At 41.3% G+C, this 14323-nt stretch overlaps 1 protein-coding gene across 1 annotated transcript; it reads right to left on the reverse strand.

Moving 5' to 3' along the window:
- Positions 1-2525: 2525 nt before the first annotated feature.
- On the reverse strand, positions 2526-12117 carry LOC306655578 (CHRNA7-FAM7A fusion protein-like). The gene is given in 6 exon segments (XM_079130143.1): positions 2526-3711; positions 8257-8366; positions 9376-9406; positions 9408-9463; positions 10425-10619; positions 11998-12117. Coding segments are annotated over 6 exon segments (966 nt in total). The 5' UTR covers positions 12053-12117; the 3' UTR covers positions 2526-3192.
- Positions 12118-14323: the final 2206 nt, after the last annotated feature.

Raw genomic sequence — 14323 nt, forward strand, 5'->3', positions numbered from 1 at the left:
TAATCTCAAAATGAGGAAGGCATTTAAACAAACTGTAAATGATTCCCAGTATCTAAAAAGGAAAATACAGATAAATTGAAAACATAAAATTATAAACTTTCTATATGCCAATAAACAAGCAAACCAATAAACAACATCAAAGATAAAGGATAAACAAATAAACACATTTCAAGACATAAGACAGAAAGATCCTGACATGCATAAGCAAATGAATTAAGAAAAAAAAGCCAAATAACGCAAATGCAAATTGCATAAAAGTATAAATTTACAAAGATTGAAATTGCCAAAAAATCATTTGAAAACATGTTCAACCTCACAGTAGAATGAACTGAAATTAGAATAATATTGCAATATCACTTTTTTACCATACTAGGAAAAAATAAATTCAACAGTATTTAGCACTAGAAGGCTAAGAAACTGGTCCTTTCATTGTACTGATTGGTATCTGGAGGATAATCTGGCAATATCTATCAAAATGTTAAATGCACAAAGCCTTATGTCCAGCAATTCCATTTCTAAGTGGAATTTCTACCAAGATATAGTCACAAAAGTGAGGTAAAATATACATACAGATATGCTAAGTGTAGGTTTGCATATAAAATAAAAACTGGAAATATCTACATGTTTACCAATAAAATAAAAATCAAATAAATAGTCCACTGAGGCTGAGGAATGCTAAGCAGCTATTTAGAGGAATAGAGGTAGATCTTCATATGTCACTGTGGAAAGATCTTTAAGTCAGAACACTAGGTGCAGAGTGCTGTGCAGAGCATAAGGGCTAGAACATGTCTTTCTCCACGCCCACCCCTCTCCCTCTTCAGCACCCTCCCTTCCTTTCCTCTTTTCTAGAAATGCCTCTGAAAACTCATCAGTGGCCCCTGTGGGGAACAAAATGGGAAAGGGGGTGTGCAGAAGGCTGTTTGTTTTTGTTTCGTGGTACAGAAGACTGAACTCACAGGTGCTATACCTCTGAGCCAAGTCCACACTCTTTAATTTTTTTCATTTTGAGGAAGAGTTAACTAAGTTGCCAAGGCTGGCCTCCACCTTGTGATTTCCTGTCTCAGCCTCTCATGTCACTAGAATAAGGAAGGTTGTTGTTTAACCATTCACATTTTCCTAATTCTGTGTAGTTAATTCCTAATTATCATCATCAATGACAGAATAGTTATTTGGGTGGTCAAAATGATCAACTTTTATTTGTTTTTTATGTTTTTCTGCACAAAATACAAAACCAGAAAGGTTCTTCTTTAAAGAAAAAAAACATGGTAGGGATCAATTTTGTGTAACAATAAGAAATGAAGCACTCATTCATATCAAAACACTTCTATTTGTTTCTAAAAGCACCTCAATAGGGAAAAAAAGAAAACATTGTGCATCATTTTTCCACACCATGTAGAATGGGTGGACCACCCTGCTCCAAATGGTATTTTGCTACATTCTTGTGGTTTATCAACTTTCTTGTTGTAAACAAGTTCTCCTAAGTTGCACACACAGGCACTTACACATATGCATACACCCATGCGCCCGCACACACACACACAGCACACACAAGTCTTTATTTCCTCCAGTACAGATGAATTCATAGGCATTACTCAGAAATGAGTGAAAAGAATAGCTAGAGAAACAAATGCAAATTCTTTTGCTTTGAAAATCTAATCTTCCATGATATGCCCATCTCAAGAGTTGGAAGCTGATTAAAGATCTCTGAAAGCTCAGAAGCATTGCACAGTTTTGAGCTCTGAGCAGTTACTAGATGACATAATAGAACCAGAGAGGGTTTTCTTGGTGAATACCCTCTGATCTCATAAAACAACAACAAAAAAAAAAAAAAAAAAAAAAATGAAAAGAGACATGGTGGTTACTGTCTGCTAGATAATCTCAGTGGAGCATGGTGTACCCTCTTAGGTTAAAAAATTGAAATTGTTCTCGTCTTCAGTACACATCTCCAGTGATCACTCCTTGACCCTGAGCCAGTTTTCTGTGTTGAAGCTGGGGTGAACAAGCTATAGGGAGGCAGATCCCCAAAATCCAGAAACCAGAGCTGCTTGCTGTGCTACCTCTGATAGTCTGAGGCTCTTCCATGTTGACTGCCACTGGATGGTCATCTAGGAAAGCCACCATCCCTCCCCAGTTTGTGCCACAGGGGGCCAGAGAGTTCCCAGTCCCTGCCTCCTGGCCATGACACATGGAGAAAGAGCCAAAAAACATGCTCACTGTATGGTGTGCATTTGGATGGATGAACACAATTCTAAAACGAATCACCTCCAACAAGTGTGAAACATCTAATACATTCTCATTTTTTTTAAATACATTAAAGTGTGTAACTTAGCTTCATTTATTCCTTTGAGCTGGTTATTTCCTCACAAAACCCTATTTTTCCATTGGATTTTGCAGAACAGAACAGGGTCCAGGGCTAGCACATGAAGCTTGGGAGTCATCTGGGATCTATAGGGATACAGCCTCTTATGCACACTTGACTGGGTCTGGTCCTAGATTGAAACTGACACAAACTTGTGTCCCTCTGATTTCCTCAACAGACTAGGTTTGTGAAAATTAGTCAGCTGGTATAAACATAGTTTACAAGATCAACACACACATTCCCAGTGTCTGTCTCACTTTTTCATAGAAACAGAATACAACTGTTTCTCTCTTCCAACTGTCATTGGTAGAGAAAAAAATAAAGTTGAACTGCAGAAAAACCAGCAGACAGGTTTAAGTATTTTTTTTCCTTTCACAACTCAATTATTAGAATGGATTTAGTGAGTAGTTTATTATTATTAGCTTTAATCTAGGTTTGTACAGGCAAAAGCACACATTGAATTTTCTTGTGGGCCTTATGGCAAGTGACATGCAAGCATGCAAAACCAACTGTACGAGCCTGCCCTGGCAGTCTGAGCCACAGAAATCTCTCTAAATGGCTCTCTAGAAAGAAAACAAATAGGCAAAATGACTGTACAGCGGCCCTGCTGAACATAACAATGTGCCAAAGGTATGCATAAGATAGTGAACAGAAAAATACTAAGATCCTATTATTGAAGGTAACAAGCAAACTGTAACCATCAGGATTGACAGTCATAAAGTATACATCAGCATTGTCACATTTAATGATGCTGTGAGTTTACCACACAGAATTCTCACCAAAAACCACTTTGCCTATCTGTGCATTTCCTACATGTACAGAACCAGGTGATGTTATGCAAAGTCTTTGGACACAGCTTCCACAAAGTTTGGAGCCGACATGAGGATGCCAATGGTGCAGATAATGGTGAAGACCGAGAAGGCCATGAGGCACAGGCGGTCCACCACGCAGGCTGCAAACTTCCACTCACTACAGACAGCCTCACTCTCATCCTGGCAGCGGAAGCGGTTGGCGATGTAGCGGACCTCCTCCAGGATCTTGGCCAGGTCTGGGTCCCCCTCTGGGGGCTGTGCACCATGCAGGAGGTGCTCATCATGTGTAGGGGAACAGGCCATGCGGCCACACACAACCCCAGAGTCAGGGGTTGGGGCACAGTGCATGCCCTCCAGGCCTCGGAAGCCAATATACAGAAGGTTCCCGTTGCTGGTAGGGGGTCCAGCACTTGCACTCAACTCCACGCTGGCCAGGCTGCAGCGGCGCTGCTTGTGCTGGCAAGCTGGGCGGACCTTGTCTTCCCCAGGCCTCTTCATGCGCAGGAACCATGCACACCAGTTAAGAAGGATGACTCTGGTCTGGGGGGACAACAGAATGTTAAGAGAGGCCAAGAAGTGGATATTAACTAATCCTGACAGTAACATGATCCTACATAATAGGCCCTACTTTGTTGATCCTGGGGCTATCAGGTTTCATCACCTCCTCAATGAGTCTACACTGGCCAGCAGTGCCAAAACCTTACAGCTGTTGAGATAAATGAGAAGTGAGAATAAAAGCTATGCAGTTTTATCACCCTGGGTCTGAGCTGAGTTTCTTCCTGGGGTGGGCACACAGGCTGCATTCTTTAAGACAGTCTTGGCAGAGGAGAAGGCTGACTTGAGAAGAATGCCTCTGGGATAGGCAAACAAGGAGAGTCATTTTCCCTCTCTGATCCTGACTCATCTGTAACCAAGGATCTTCAGATTTAGTCCTCTGGCTCCCATACCGTGTGTGTATAAGACAGCCTAGAAGACCACCATAAACCACAGGGGCACTAGGAGACTTTAACATTCAAGGACAGACCTTGAGCACATGGACCACTGATTTGAAATAGTTCAGGCTTTCAACATTAGAGGTTACATCCCATGGACATTATTCTTTTGCAATACTGGTTTTCAAATTTACCCTGATTTTAAAAAGAAAAAAAAAGAAAAAAGAAAAAAAGTAAAGCAAAGCCCAATGTGAAAGAAAAATGAGGGGTTTCCAATCTTATCCTAAGACTAAAGAGGATGTGCTGTACCCCACAGGTGTTCTGATAATGTTAAGATGTAAATACTTACTAAATTATTTCAACCTATATAATGAAGACACTATTAGGGATTATTTCTTCAGGTCTAGGAGCTCTGTGGAAAAATTCCTGGGACACCAATGTGCTGTGGACTAAGGAAGTCTTGGAACCCCTCATCTCAAGATCCCTTAGGCTACAGTGAACACAAAATATCTGGGTAAGTACTCAGAGAAGTTGAAAGCAGAGTTGGCAAACTTTCCATAAGAACCAGACGGCTACATTTTATCTCTGTGGGCCAAAGATCTCTGTTACCACGACTCAGCTTACCAAGTAGTAAACATAGAATGGGCATAAATGGATGGGTGTAGATATTTTCTAATAAGATTGTATTTTAAAAAATTTTGGAAGCTAAATCTGACTACTTGGGCCTCAGTTTGCCACACTCTGGCTCAAGTGTGTTATGTTTGGTGCCAGAAGTTGGCGAAAAGAGTCACCATGTAAGTTTATATTATTTCTGTCTCTCTTGGGAAGAGGGGAGACAGCTAATGTCCCAACATAAGAAAAAAAGAAAGCATTTTTGTAAGCTCATCCAGATAAGTGTATATTTTTTGTAAGTTTCCCTAGATAAGGGGTGTAAAAGGGGAGCTCTTTTCCTAAAATCACCTAGATACATATTTCATTTTCATTTCATTTTATGCTTACAGGAAAAATTCATCAGCAACCTAGCAGGTCTATTTCCCACATGTAGATAGAGATGGTAAGGGGTGAAGCTCATATCTGTTGGGCTTTCTTTCTTGGCATTCACTTTTAGGATATCTTATTAAAGGTGACTGAAGCAAACAGATCTGGGGGGCAGGGAATGAATGAAAAGGAGAAACACTAAGATCAGTTTCACTGTAGCTGCAAAACAGCCCTTCATTCCACAGTGTGCCTTCCACAGTAGGTGACACTCTATATGCTAGAAAGGCTATGTCTCCTGACCCTGGAGGGTTTTTTCACCATCTGTGCCAAGTGGGGAACACATAAACCTTTGTGAAAATCCCTAGGGTAAATTTGGCTTTCATGAGACATGTCATCTCACTTGGGCCATTAAGAGCTCTAGGAAGTGAGTATAATTCTCCCATTTTACAGACAGACAAAATGAACCTCCAAGAGACTAATTAATAGGCTTGAGGTCATATAATAAGCAAGTGATTATGCCACTTAATGTGTTTAGAGTTCTGCAACTTCATCGGTCAGAGTCTACATGGCTCTCTCAAAGCTCCTGTGACTTAGCCCAGCTCCTTTTTGGAAGACACCACAAAGCTTGCACCAGATCTTGAGGGAGGATGTCAGACAGTAAATGCAACTAAACCCAGATGCAACTCTGCACATGAGAGCCAAGCAGGGTCAGGCACTTTTCCAGCTATGACTGAATCTGCACATCCCCTGAGGCACAAATCCAGCTAATATGATCCACGTTGCCAAGTCTATTTTTAATTCCATGGTCTGAATCATTAGCTTTCAAGGCCAAAGCGTCTCCAAAGATGAAATTATCCTCTTGGCACTTATCAAACTGTGCTTGTGACCCCTTCTGTTAGGTTGTAGTTTTGTTTCTGACTGTGCAAATGTCACATAATGCCACTGCACCCGGCAGTATCTTCTTCATAGCAACAGATCATTGTAAGAGTCCCTTGGAGGCTGTTTATGTTTCAAAACACATGGAAGGAAAGAAAAACGCAGTATGCTATATAAAATGAGATGTACACACTTTATATTTCATTTGTAGCCAACTGGTTTTAACAAGCTCTTATGCTAAGAGGTGAAAAATTAGCATATGCTTTTAATTAAGATTTTTCTAGAAGAGCACAGTGCTATCGGGCCATTAAAAATGGTTTTACATCTGTGTTTCATTCCTTTATCTTACATCAGTTGAAATACTTATAAAAAATAAGTGTTCGTATTTCCATAAATAAACACTAGAAGGAAAAAAGGAATGTTTCAATATTGGTGTTGGGAGCAGAGTGAAGGGAGCTGAATTTCCTTATGCATAGGGTTAATTTGAGCTAGACTTTTGAAACAGGTAAATGTATCATCTTCTTCAAACAGAAAGATGGACAGGCAGAAAGACAAGCAAATAAACTGGAAGTCTGTTCACATATCTGTCCTGGCATCTTGCCCAAGTGTGTCAGGGATATAAGAAAGTCAGGGCTGGGGATATAGCTCAGTTGGTACAGCCTGCCGCACATGCACAAGGCCTTGTGTTCAAATCCCCAGCACCACAAAAAAAAAAAAAAAGGTCAGATGAGAATGTAGGTGTATATGTGCAAATGTATCCCATTTTTTAAAGGGGGATGGGCACTTCTCAAAACAAGCCTCACAGATGGTAGCAATGTGACCTGTGCAGGAGGCATCATCATTTTAGGGTGAGTGACACTGCTGTTGGTGCCATAAGCTACAGGCAAGTTTTTAGTAAGTATATGAGGAAAGTGTGCCATGAAAGGGAATTTGAGGGGAAACAGTAACTTTGTAAGCCCAATATTTTTAAAAGTGATCTTTCCTAAGTTAACTTGTAGGTAACTATGAACTACTGCACATTGAATGTTCTTAGAAAGCCTGGAAACCCTCTGTTCTTGGAGAGTATCTAAATGCATCTCATACTTTACGCTGCATGTAGCATGGTGGTGATTCCTACACTCTCTTTTGGGCTTGAATGCAACCTAATGGGTCTCTCAAAACAGGTTCCTTTGGGAATAGAAGAGATTTTTCCATACTAGACTATACACTCTGGATAGAAAGACTGGGAAGGTCTGCAGGACCCAAATGAGTATGGGAGATGAGGGCAACTCTCCCCTGCCACAGATTTTGTCCTGGTGACATGAGGAAAATCCAGACCCTGGCTCAGCCCTACTCAAGGTATCCTGACTAAGAGTCAAGGGGGCAAGGTTCAGGGGTTTGAGCACTGGGTGTCAAGGAGTAGATACCATGGATGAGTGAACATCAGCATACAGGGCCAGAGTGTGGTGCTTGCTGCTGCAGGGAAGGGATAATGTGCCCTGGGCTGACATCACAGGCTGAGGAACTCACTTCTATACTTTTTCATCTATTTTCTTTCATGTCTTTCCCTTTCTCTACTAGTACTATTTACCTTTATGTTATAGGGTTTCCATTAGATTACATTTCTAAATGTATTAAGTGTATGTACACTTGCCCCTATGTACCTGTGGGTTCCATATCCATGGATTCGACCAACACTCAGAAAACAAACTGAATGTGTACAACTTATTTCTTCCATTATTCTCTAAACAATAGAGCAGGAAAAACTATTTACATAGCATTAGGTGTAATAAGTAATGTAAAGATGATTAAAAGTATATAGGAGGATGGGCATAGGTGATCTGCAAACACAACACCATTTTAGAATAAAGGACCTGAGTGCCTGCAGATTTGGGCATCTGCGGGCAATCCTGGAATCAGTTCCCTGAAGATATGGAAGGGTAGCTATATTTTTGTACAGCTCATTCCATGTTGCTAAGTGTCTATGTCATTTGTTGCTTTCTACTGTTGCAAAATGCTCCACACTGTCCATGCAAAGAATAGTTTCTAAAAACACTCTGCTAGCAAAATACACAGACTGGCCAATATGTGAGCCATGCTCTGGAATGCCAGATTAAAACTGCCACAGGATAGATACTGAGGGGCATACTCACCATAACTATACTCTCTGCAGAGATATAGAGAAAGGCGAAATCATATGAAAAATAGGCCTGTCTGTTTGAAAGTGCTAATTTGGGGGGCGGGGAGTAAAACAGATAAACCGTATGTGAAACCTGCTTTAGGGAGGGGCTCTGACTCTATGGGAGTGGGAGGAACATACCCACTTAGGCATCTTGCCCCCATCAGGGTCATGGTGGTGATATTGCAGCACAATCACTGTCACCACAACAGAGAGGCCTACAATGATCATGGTGCTGGCAAAGTACTGGGCTGTGGAGAGAACAGACACAGGATGAGACCTGAGGCCCAGTAGCACTGAAAGCCACAGAAGGAGCACCACCCAGACCTTGCTCTCTTACTGTCAGTGCCTAGCCAGGCCTATAGCCCACTCAACCAACACCCCTGGTGGCAAGGGTCAGCCCAAAGCCCAAAAACCTGACTTCCCACCACCAATGGGAGTGGCACCTCCCACAAAAACCTAATAGCTGCTGGCAGAATGCTTGCTTTCCACCTCACAACTGACTTGGAGGACTTGCTTCCCTGACAAGGAATAGAACCCCGCTGTAGTAGCGAGAGTATCAAATTCTAACCACTAGACTGGGTATCTTTTGTATGGTTCCATGTATTCATATCAGGAAGGTGAAAAGCAATATAGTCTTCTGTTTCTCTCATTCCTCCCTGAGCAGAAGATCATGTCGTATACCTGTCCTGGACAAAACACATATTTCCCCAAATACTTATTATATATGGAGACCCTGAGTTATTTCAGGAAGCAATGACTAAGAGTTAAATTGTATGCTTCTTTGTAAGAAAAGATTTTGTGGACAAATAAGGTCTCAGTTAAAATAATGACTCTTAATAATAAAACTTTTGACCCCAAACAAGTGTGAGAATTATGGCAGAGTGGGCATTTCTGTAAGTTTTTTCCTTGAGATGGGGGGTTCACTATATTGCCCTCACTGGTCTTGAACTCGGGTTCCAGAGGTCTCTTGCCTCAGCCTCCTGAGTGGCTGCACACATGTGCACACCTCTGCTGCTGGCCTTTCAGTAACTTAAAGCCAAACCACCAAGTTGAATATCCCCTTCTACTACTGGACCCAAGTGAGGGAAGCATGGTCACTTGTGAATAGTTACAGCAAGTCATGGTTCTCATGCTAAAGATGAAGGGGTATGTACAGCTCTTCAGGGCATAAAGGACACATTTCTACTCTTTGCATATACTGGGAAATGCTAGGCACTCTAACTCTGTTCTAAGAAAGGAGCCTGACTCTTGACTTACCTATCCATGGCACTGAATCAGATGTTGCAGGGCATGATCTCTGCTACAAGCAGCATGAAGACAGTTAGAGACAGTAGCACTGTGATCCCTAAAACAAATACACATAAGATCCTTAGACAAACCATAAAAGTCCTAAATTCCATCTACCAGTAATAGGGTCATCTAACCTGTGGTTTTAAAGAATTAGGGAGGTGCTGGGGAAAGGCCACAGGATGAATAGTTCTGTACACCTGAGCATGTACCATTTTTTTCCTGGAGGAAGTCTCTGTCACCTGTCAGAGTCCCAAAAGAAAACTAATCGAAGAGAAGTTTGGGACATCAAAATTTGGAAGAATCAATAGAGCACAATTATCTGTCAGGTTCTTTATTGCATATTATTGAGAGGTAGCTTCTGCACAGCAGGATAAAGGAAACCATGCAGTCAGAAGGCCTGATTTCAGGTTTTGACTTTGCCATTTACTTGCTGTGTGATCTTAGATAAGTTATCTAATGTTCTGAAACTTGTGCCAGAAAGTGAAATGTTTTGATTGACATTTTGAGATACTGAGAAAGTCTTTTGAGATATTTCAAAACTCATTTCACCTTTCAAATGTTACTTTTCTTATTTTCATGTGGAAGCAACTGTAGGAATTATGGGGCATACACAATAGACCAATGAAGCTGAAACTGAGCTGAACTCCCTATTCACAATGAAGGTTGACTTGATGCCACCAAGGAATGGGGGGGGTGGGGCGCAGTCAGGGAGAAAGCACAGGCTCTTCAGGCCGAATCAAGCTGGTCCTTCCATGGGTTAATCCATCATCTTTGTAGGATCAGAGGATTCCAGGATCCTGCAATATTCTCAGGAGGGTACATCCATCTAACTTAGAGCATGAATCAGGAGTCTATGATATTCTGGAGCTTCTCTGGGCTAAGAAGTTCATGAAGAATAAGTCAGACAGGCCCTTGGGATCCCAATACATCCCTGTACTGTCCACAGTGAACCCTACAGAACTAACTTCAAGGAAGGGCCTTCAGTCCAGACTCTTGCCAAAGATATGGGCACTTACCAAGGGAGATTTTCTCCCCAGAATCTGCAGGGAGCAAGAACACTAGCAGGGCCAGGGCTGAGATGAGCACACAGGGGATGAGCAGATTAAGGCCATAGTACAGTGTCCTGCGGCGCATGGTTACTGTGTAGGTGACATCTGGGTATGGCTCTTTGCAGCACTCATAGAACTTCTCGCTCCTCTTGCCTGGGATTCCTGCAAAGGGAGGAGGAGAAAAGGAACTATCATTAGAACACATAATTACTGTGTTTGTTTCAATGTATATACCACACACAAGCATAGCTCTGGAGTTTGCTAAGTGCTAAAAATTTGGTAATTGATGTTTGAATAAATCCTTGCTGGTTTGTTATAAAATTGTTTTGGTGTATCTCAGTGATACTTAAGAAAACTGGTAAATATTCTTTTGAGGGATTGTAAGTACCTAAAAGTACATGACAATAAATGATGCATTTTTCATTTTTATCATTATAAATATAATTATAGTCATGGGCCACATAATGAAGTTTCTGTCAAAGATGAAACAAGTGAAGCTGGGGATGAGGTTCAATGGTAGAGTATCTGCTTGGTTTTCATGAGGCCCTGGGTTCGATCCCAGCACCACAAAACAAACGAACGAACAAACAAAAAAGAGATGGGCAAAATGTGCTTAAGTTTTACATCACCTGGTGACTGTAGCTGTCTCAGTTTGTGTATATACAGTGTAGGATGCATGCATAATGACAAAATCATGCAACAAAGCATTTCGAATGCATATCCAATGTTAAGTGAACCTTAACTACATTGCTTTTCTATTTATAATGGCTGCTGATAAAAATAAAAGTGAAAATGGCTACAGAATAGTTAAAAAAAAAAAATCCTTTTCTGAGTCTTAGAAATTAGCTGACAGGGGGTAGATTGCCAGATAGACATCATGTTGGGAAGTGAATTTTCCAGAAGGAATGATTTTTCAGAATGTAAAAATTCCTTGCAAGATTTGAGAAATGTTACAATGACCAGTTTGATTCCTGACCTGGACTCTCCAATGGATTTATGAAATTTATGATCATGTTTTGCATCCATTTCCAACTACCAGAGTTGCCTCAATCCTGCTGATCTTTTTCTCAAAATGCTAAGCTATCAGACCTACTTCTTGTTCTAAACCCCAAACTCAACTGTCCCTCAGCAGACTTGTTCAGTGCCTAGCCAAACATGTGTTTCCCAATATTTGCAAATGTGTTTTGCTCCTGAATAAAATTGTTTTTACTTTATCTGGACCTCATTTGTGATGTTCACACTGTTGATTGAAATTTGCTGTCCAATCATTTTTAGCAATGGAGTGGACTTGAAGAATGTCACTAGCACTGACTTGTTTAAACATGTCCTCACCAAGCTGCAAGTTCCTCCTGTTAAGTGTTGCATTTACTCATTGTTGTCAGTTTCTCATTCTAAAGCTCTCAGTAAATGATGAAATGCTACAGAGTTCAAGAAATGCTCATGCTGGAAAGGGCAGTGGAAAATCCCAAACTTTGTAAGCTTGAGCAGGAAGAAAGCAGCTTTCTTCCAGGCTGCTAGTCTCTTGTCTTTGCTGGCTTACCCACGAGATCCCATTCTCCATTGGGGATATAGCCGCTGATATCTGCCTCCTGCATCTGCAGATCCAAGGACCACCCTCCATAAGACCAGGATCCAAACTTCAGTTTGCACTGCTGCACGTCAAAGGGGAACCAGCGCAGTCGATGTAGCAGGAGCTCTTGAAAATGCCTGTGCAGGTGATGGAAACAACCAGAAGGCCAAAATGGAAGCCAGCTAAGATGGACTCAAAATACACAGCAGTCCCTCCAGCCCAGGTCACGCCTTCAAATTGCTTCTAAACCTACCTAGAACAAACCGTATACATTCTCTTTCTCTCTGTTTTGCAAACCTCTAGAAAAACAGCTCACCTAAAGTTTTACTGTATTTTGAAATTCAAAAACAGTGACAGTTTCTGTTAAAGAAGATTTCTCAGAGCTTTCTGTGCAAAGAATTAGTTTTATAAACTTGTATTTGCTTTGAGCATTTGACTCAAGAGTCAGAAAAAATGAAGAACATTAAAAATATCTCAAAGGAATTGATAAAAATGATAAAAAGGCTCAAGAATCTAAAAAGTGGGGACATGTATTTCTGTGTGGGTGTGTTTGATCTGGGGGCATTTTATTTACATGACCAATTGGGAAAACACTTGGTTATCTAGAAATAATGTGGAGGACTCTAGATCAAGAATAGAATAAGACCTGACAGGTGTAAGCTCAAGAGAGAATACTTGGATACAAGGAAGAGTTCCACTGAAGGAGGAAGTCCAGGCTCTGATAAATTGGAAGTAAATTTCCCAAGTCATGCAGATGAGACCAGATAAACTCATTTCAGATTTTTATGCCCTGTTCTCTTCCCTGTTCTTCAGAGAAGATTGAACAACACTAGAAGCCATGAATGGCTTAAGTGTCCCACTGCTAGTGGGGAAGGGAAGGCACTCTGTAAATGTCTACTATTGAATTAAATAAAGACTGTAGGGAGGAAGGGACTCAAAGTGCCTTGGGAAAACACAGACTTCACCTCACAGCAAGTTGAGAAGAGATAAGAAATTATTTGCCCCTCAAGCTCCTTTAAACATGATTTGCAGCATTATTTAAAATGTTCGAAGGAATCTGGAAGTCTTAACTGACACTCCCCTTCCATTAGTAGTCTGGATTCCCCCAAACCCAGACTATTTGCATGTTAGAAAATTCTATAACTATATTCCATTTCTATGAAAAAAAGAAGAAGAAGAAGACACAGAAAGCAGATCTGTGGTTGCCTGGGGCTGGCTGTGGGAGTGGGGATTAACTGCAAACAAGCTAAAGGGATCTTGTGGGGTGATGGGAGTGTTCTAAAACCAGATTGTGGTAATGGTTGCACAACTCTAAATTTACTAAAAATCATTGAATCATGCATTTAAAATGTATGATATGTAAATTCTACCTCCATAAAACTGTTAAAAATAAACATATGAAATGGAGCAGGAAAATAGTCACGTTATAATTAAGTCTCTATTTCAAAATCTGTATACCCAAAACATTCTTTTATACCCATGTGTCACTAAGCATCACTCAGCAGGGGCAGAGCAATGTCCCAGAACCAACCCTACATGACTCCAAGGCACAGGGAGCTCTGTACCTTTCTTGCCAGTGTAAGGGAGCATCCCAGGTCACAAAAACAATGTGTCCCATCCTGACCAGGCTCCAGGGCCACTGAGGGAGGGTCACAGGATGGAGTGTCACAGAGGCTGCTGCATTCAGGGGGTTTGAGGGTCCAGAGTGCTGCCTTAATAGCTGAAGATAAACTCAGTCCAGAAGAATTGCAATATACCATGTTCTCTACTCTGGTGACCAGTGGACACCATCTTCTAAAATGGCCCTTATAATGGCCCTCATAACAGAACCTGTTACTTGCAGACCTGTTGAAAAGGTGTGCTAGAAGGCATTCTACAGCCAGCCTACAAAAGACCCACTGTTAGAAGGAAGGGCTGGGGTAGGAAAGATGAGTGGAACAGCCCAAGAGCAGATGCTTTAAGACAGAAAACTTGGAAAGCTGGATTCTTCAATCTATACAAATACTATAGGGAAGTACATGCTTTTGATAGATTTGGTCACTCATCTATTAACTTATTGACACATGTGCCAACATGGTTGAGGAGCCATGGATTCCAAGGTGAGCAAACACAGATCTGCGTAGGAGATGTTATCATCTGCTGACTAAAAGAGCATGTAAACACCCAGAAAGCGAGTAAGTGGGAGATGAGTAAGTAGTGCTGTTGAAGGGGTGTGTGTGTGTGTGTGGTGTGTGGGTGTGTGGGTGGTGTGTAGGTGGTGTGAGTGTTTGCATACTGGTAGGGGGATAATTGCCAG

This window comes from Sciurus vulgaris (assembly GCF_902686455.1).
Source record: "Sciurus vulgaris genome assembly, chromosome: 2".
In the NCBI taxonomy this organism is placed as follows: Eukaryota; Metazoa; Chordata; class Mammalia; order Rodentia; family Sciuridae; genus Sciurus; species Sciurus vulgaris.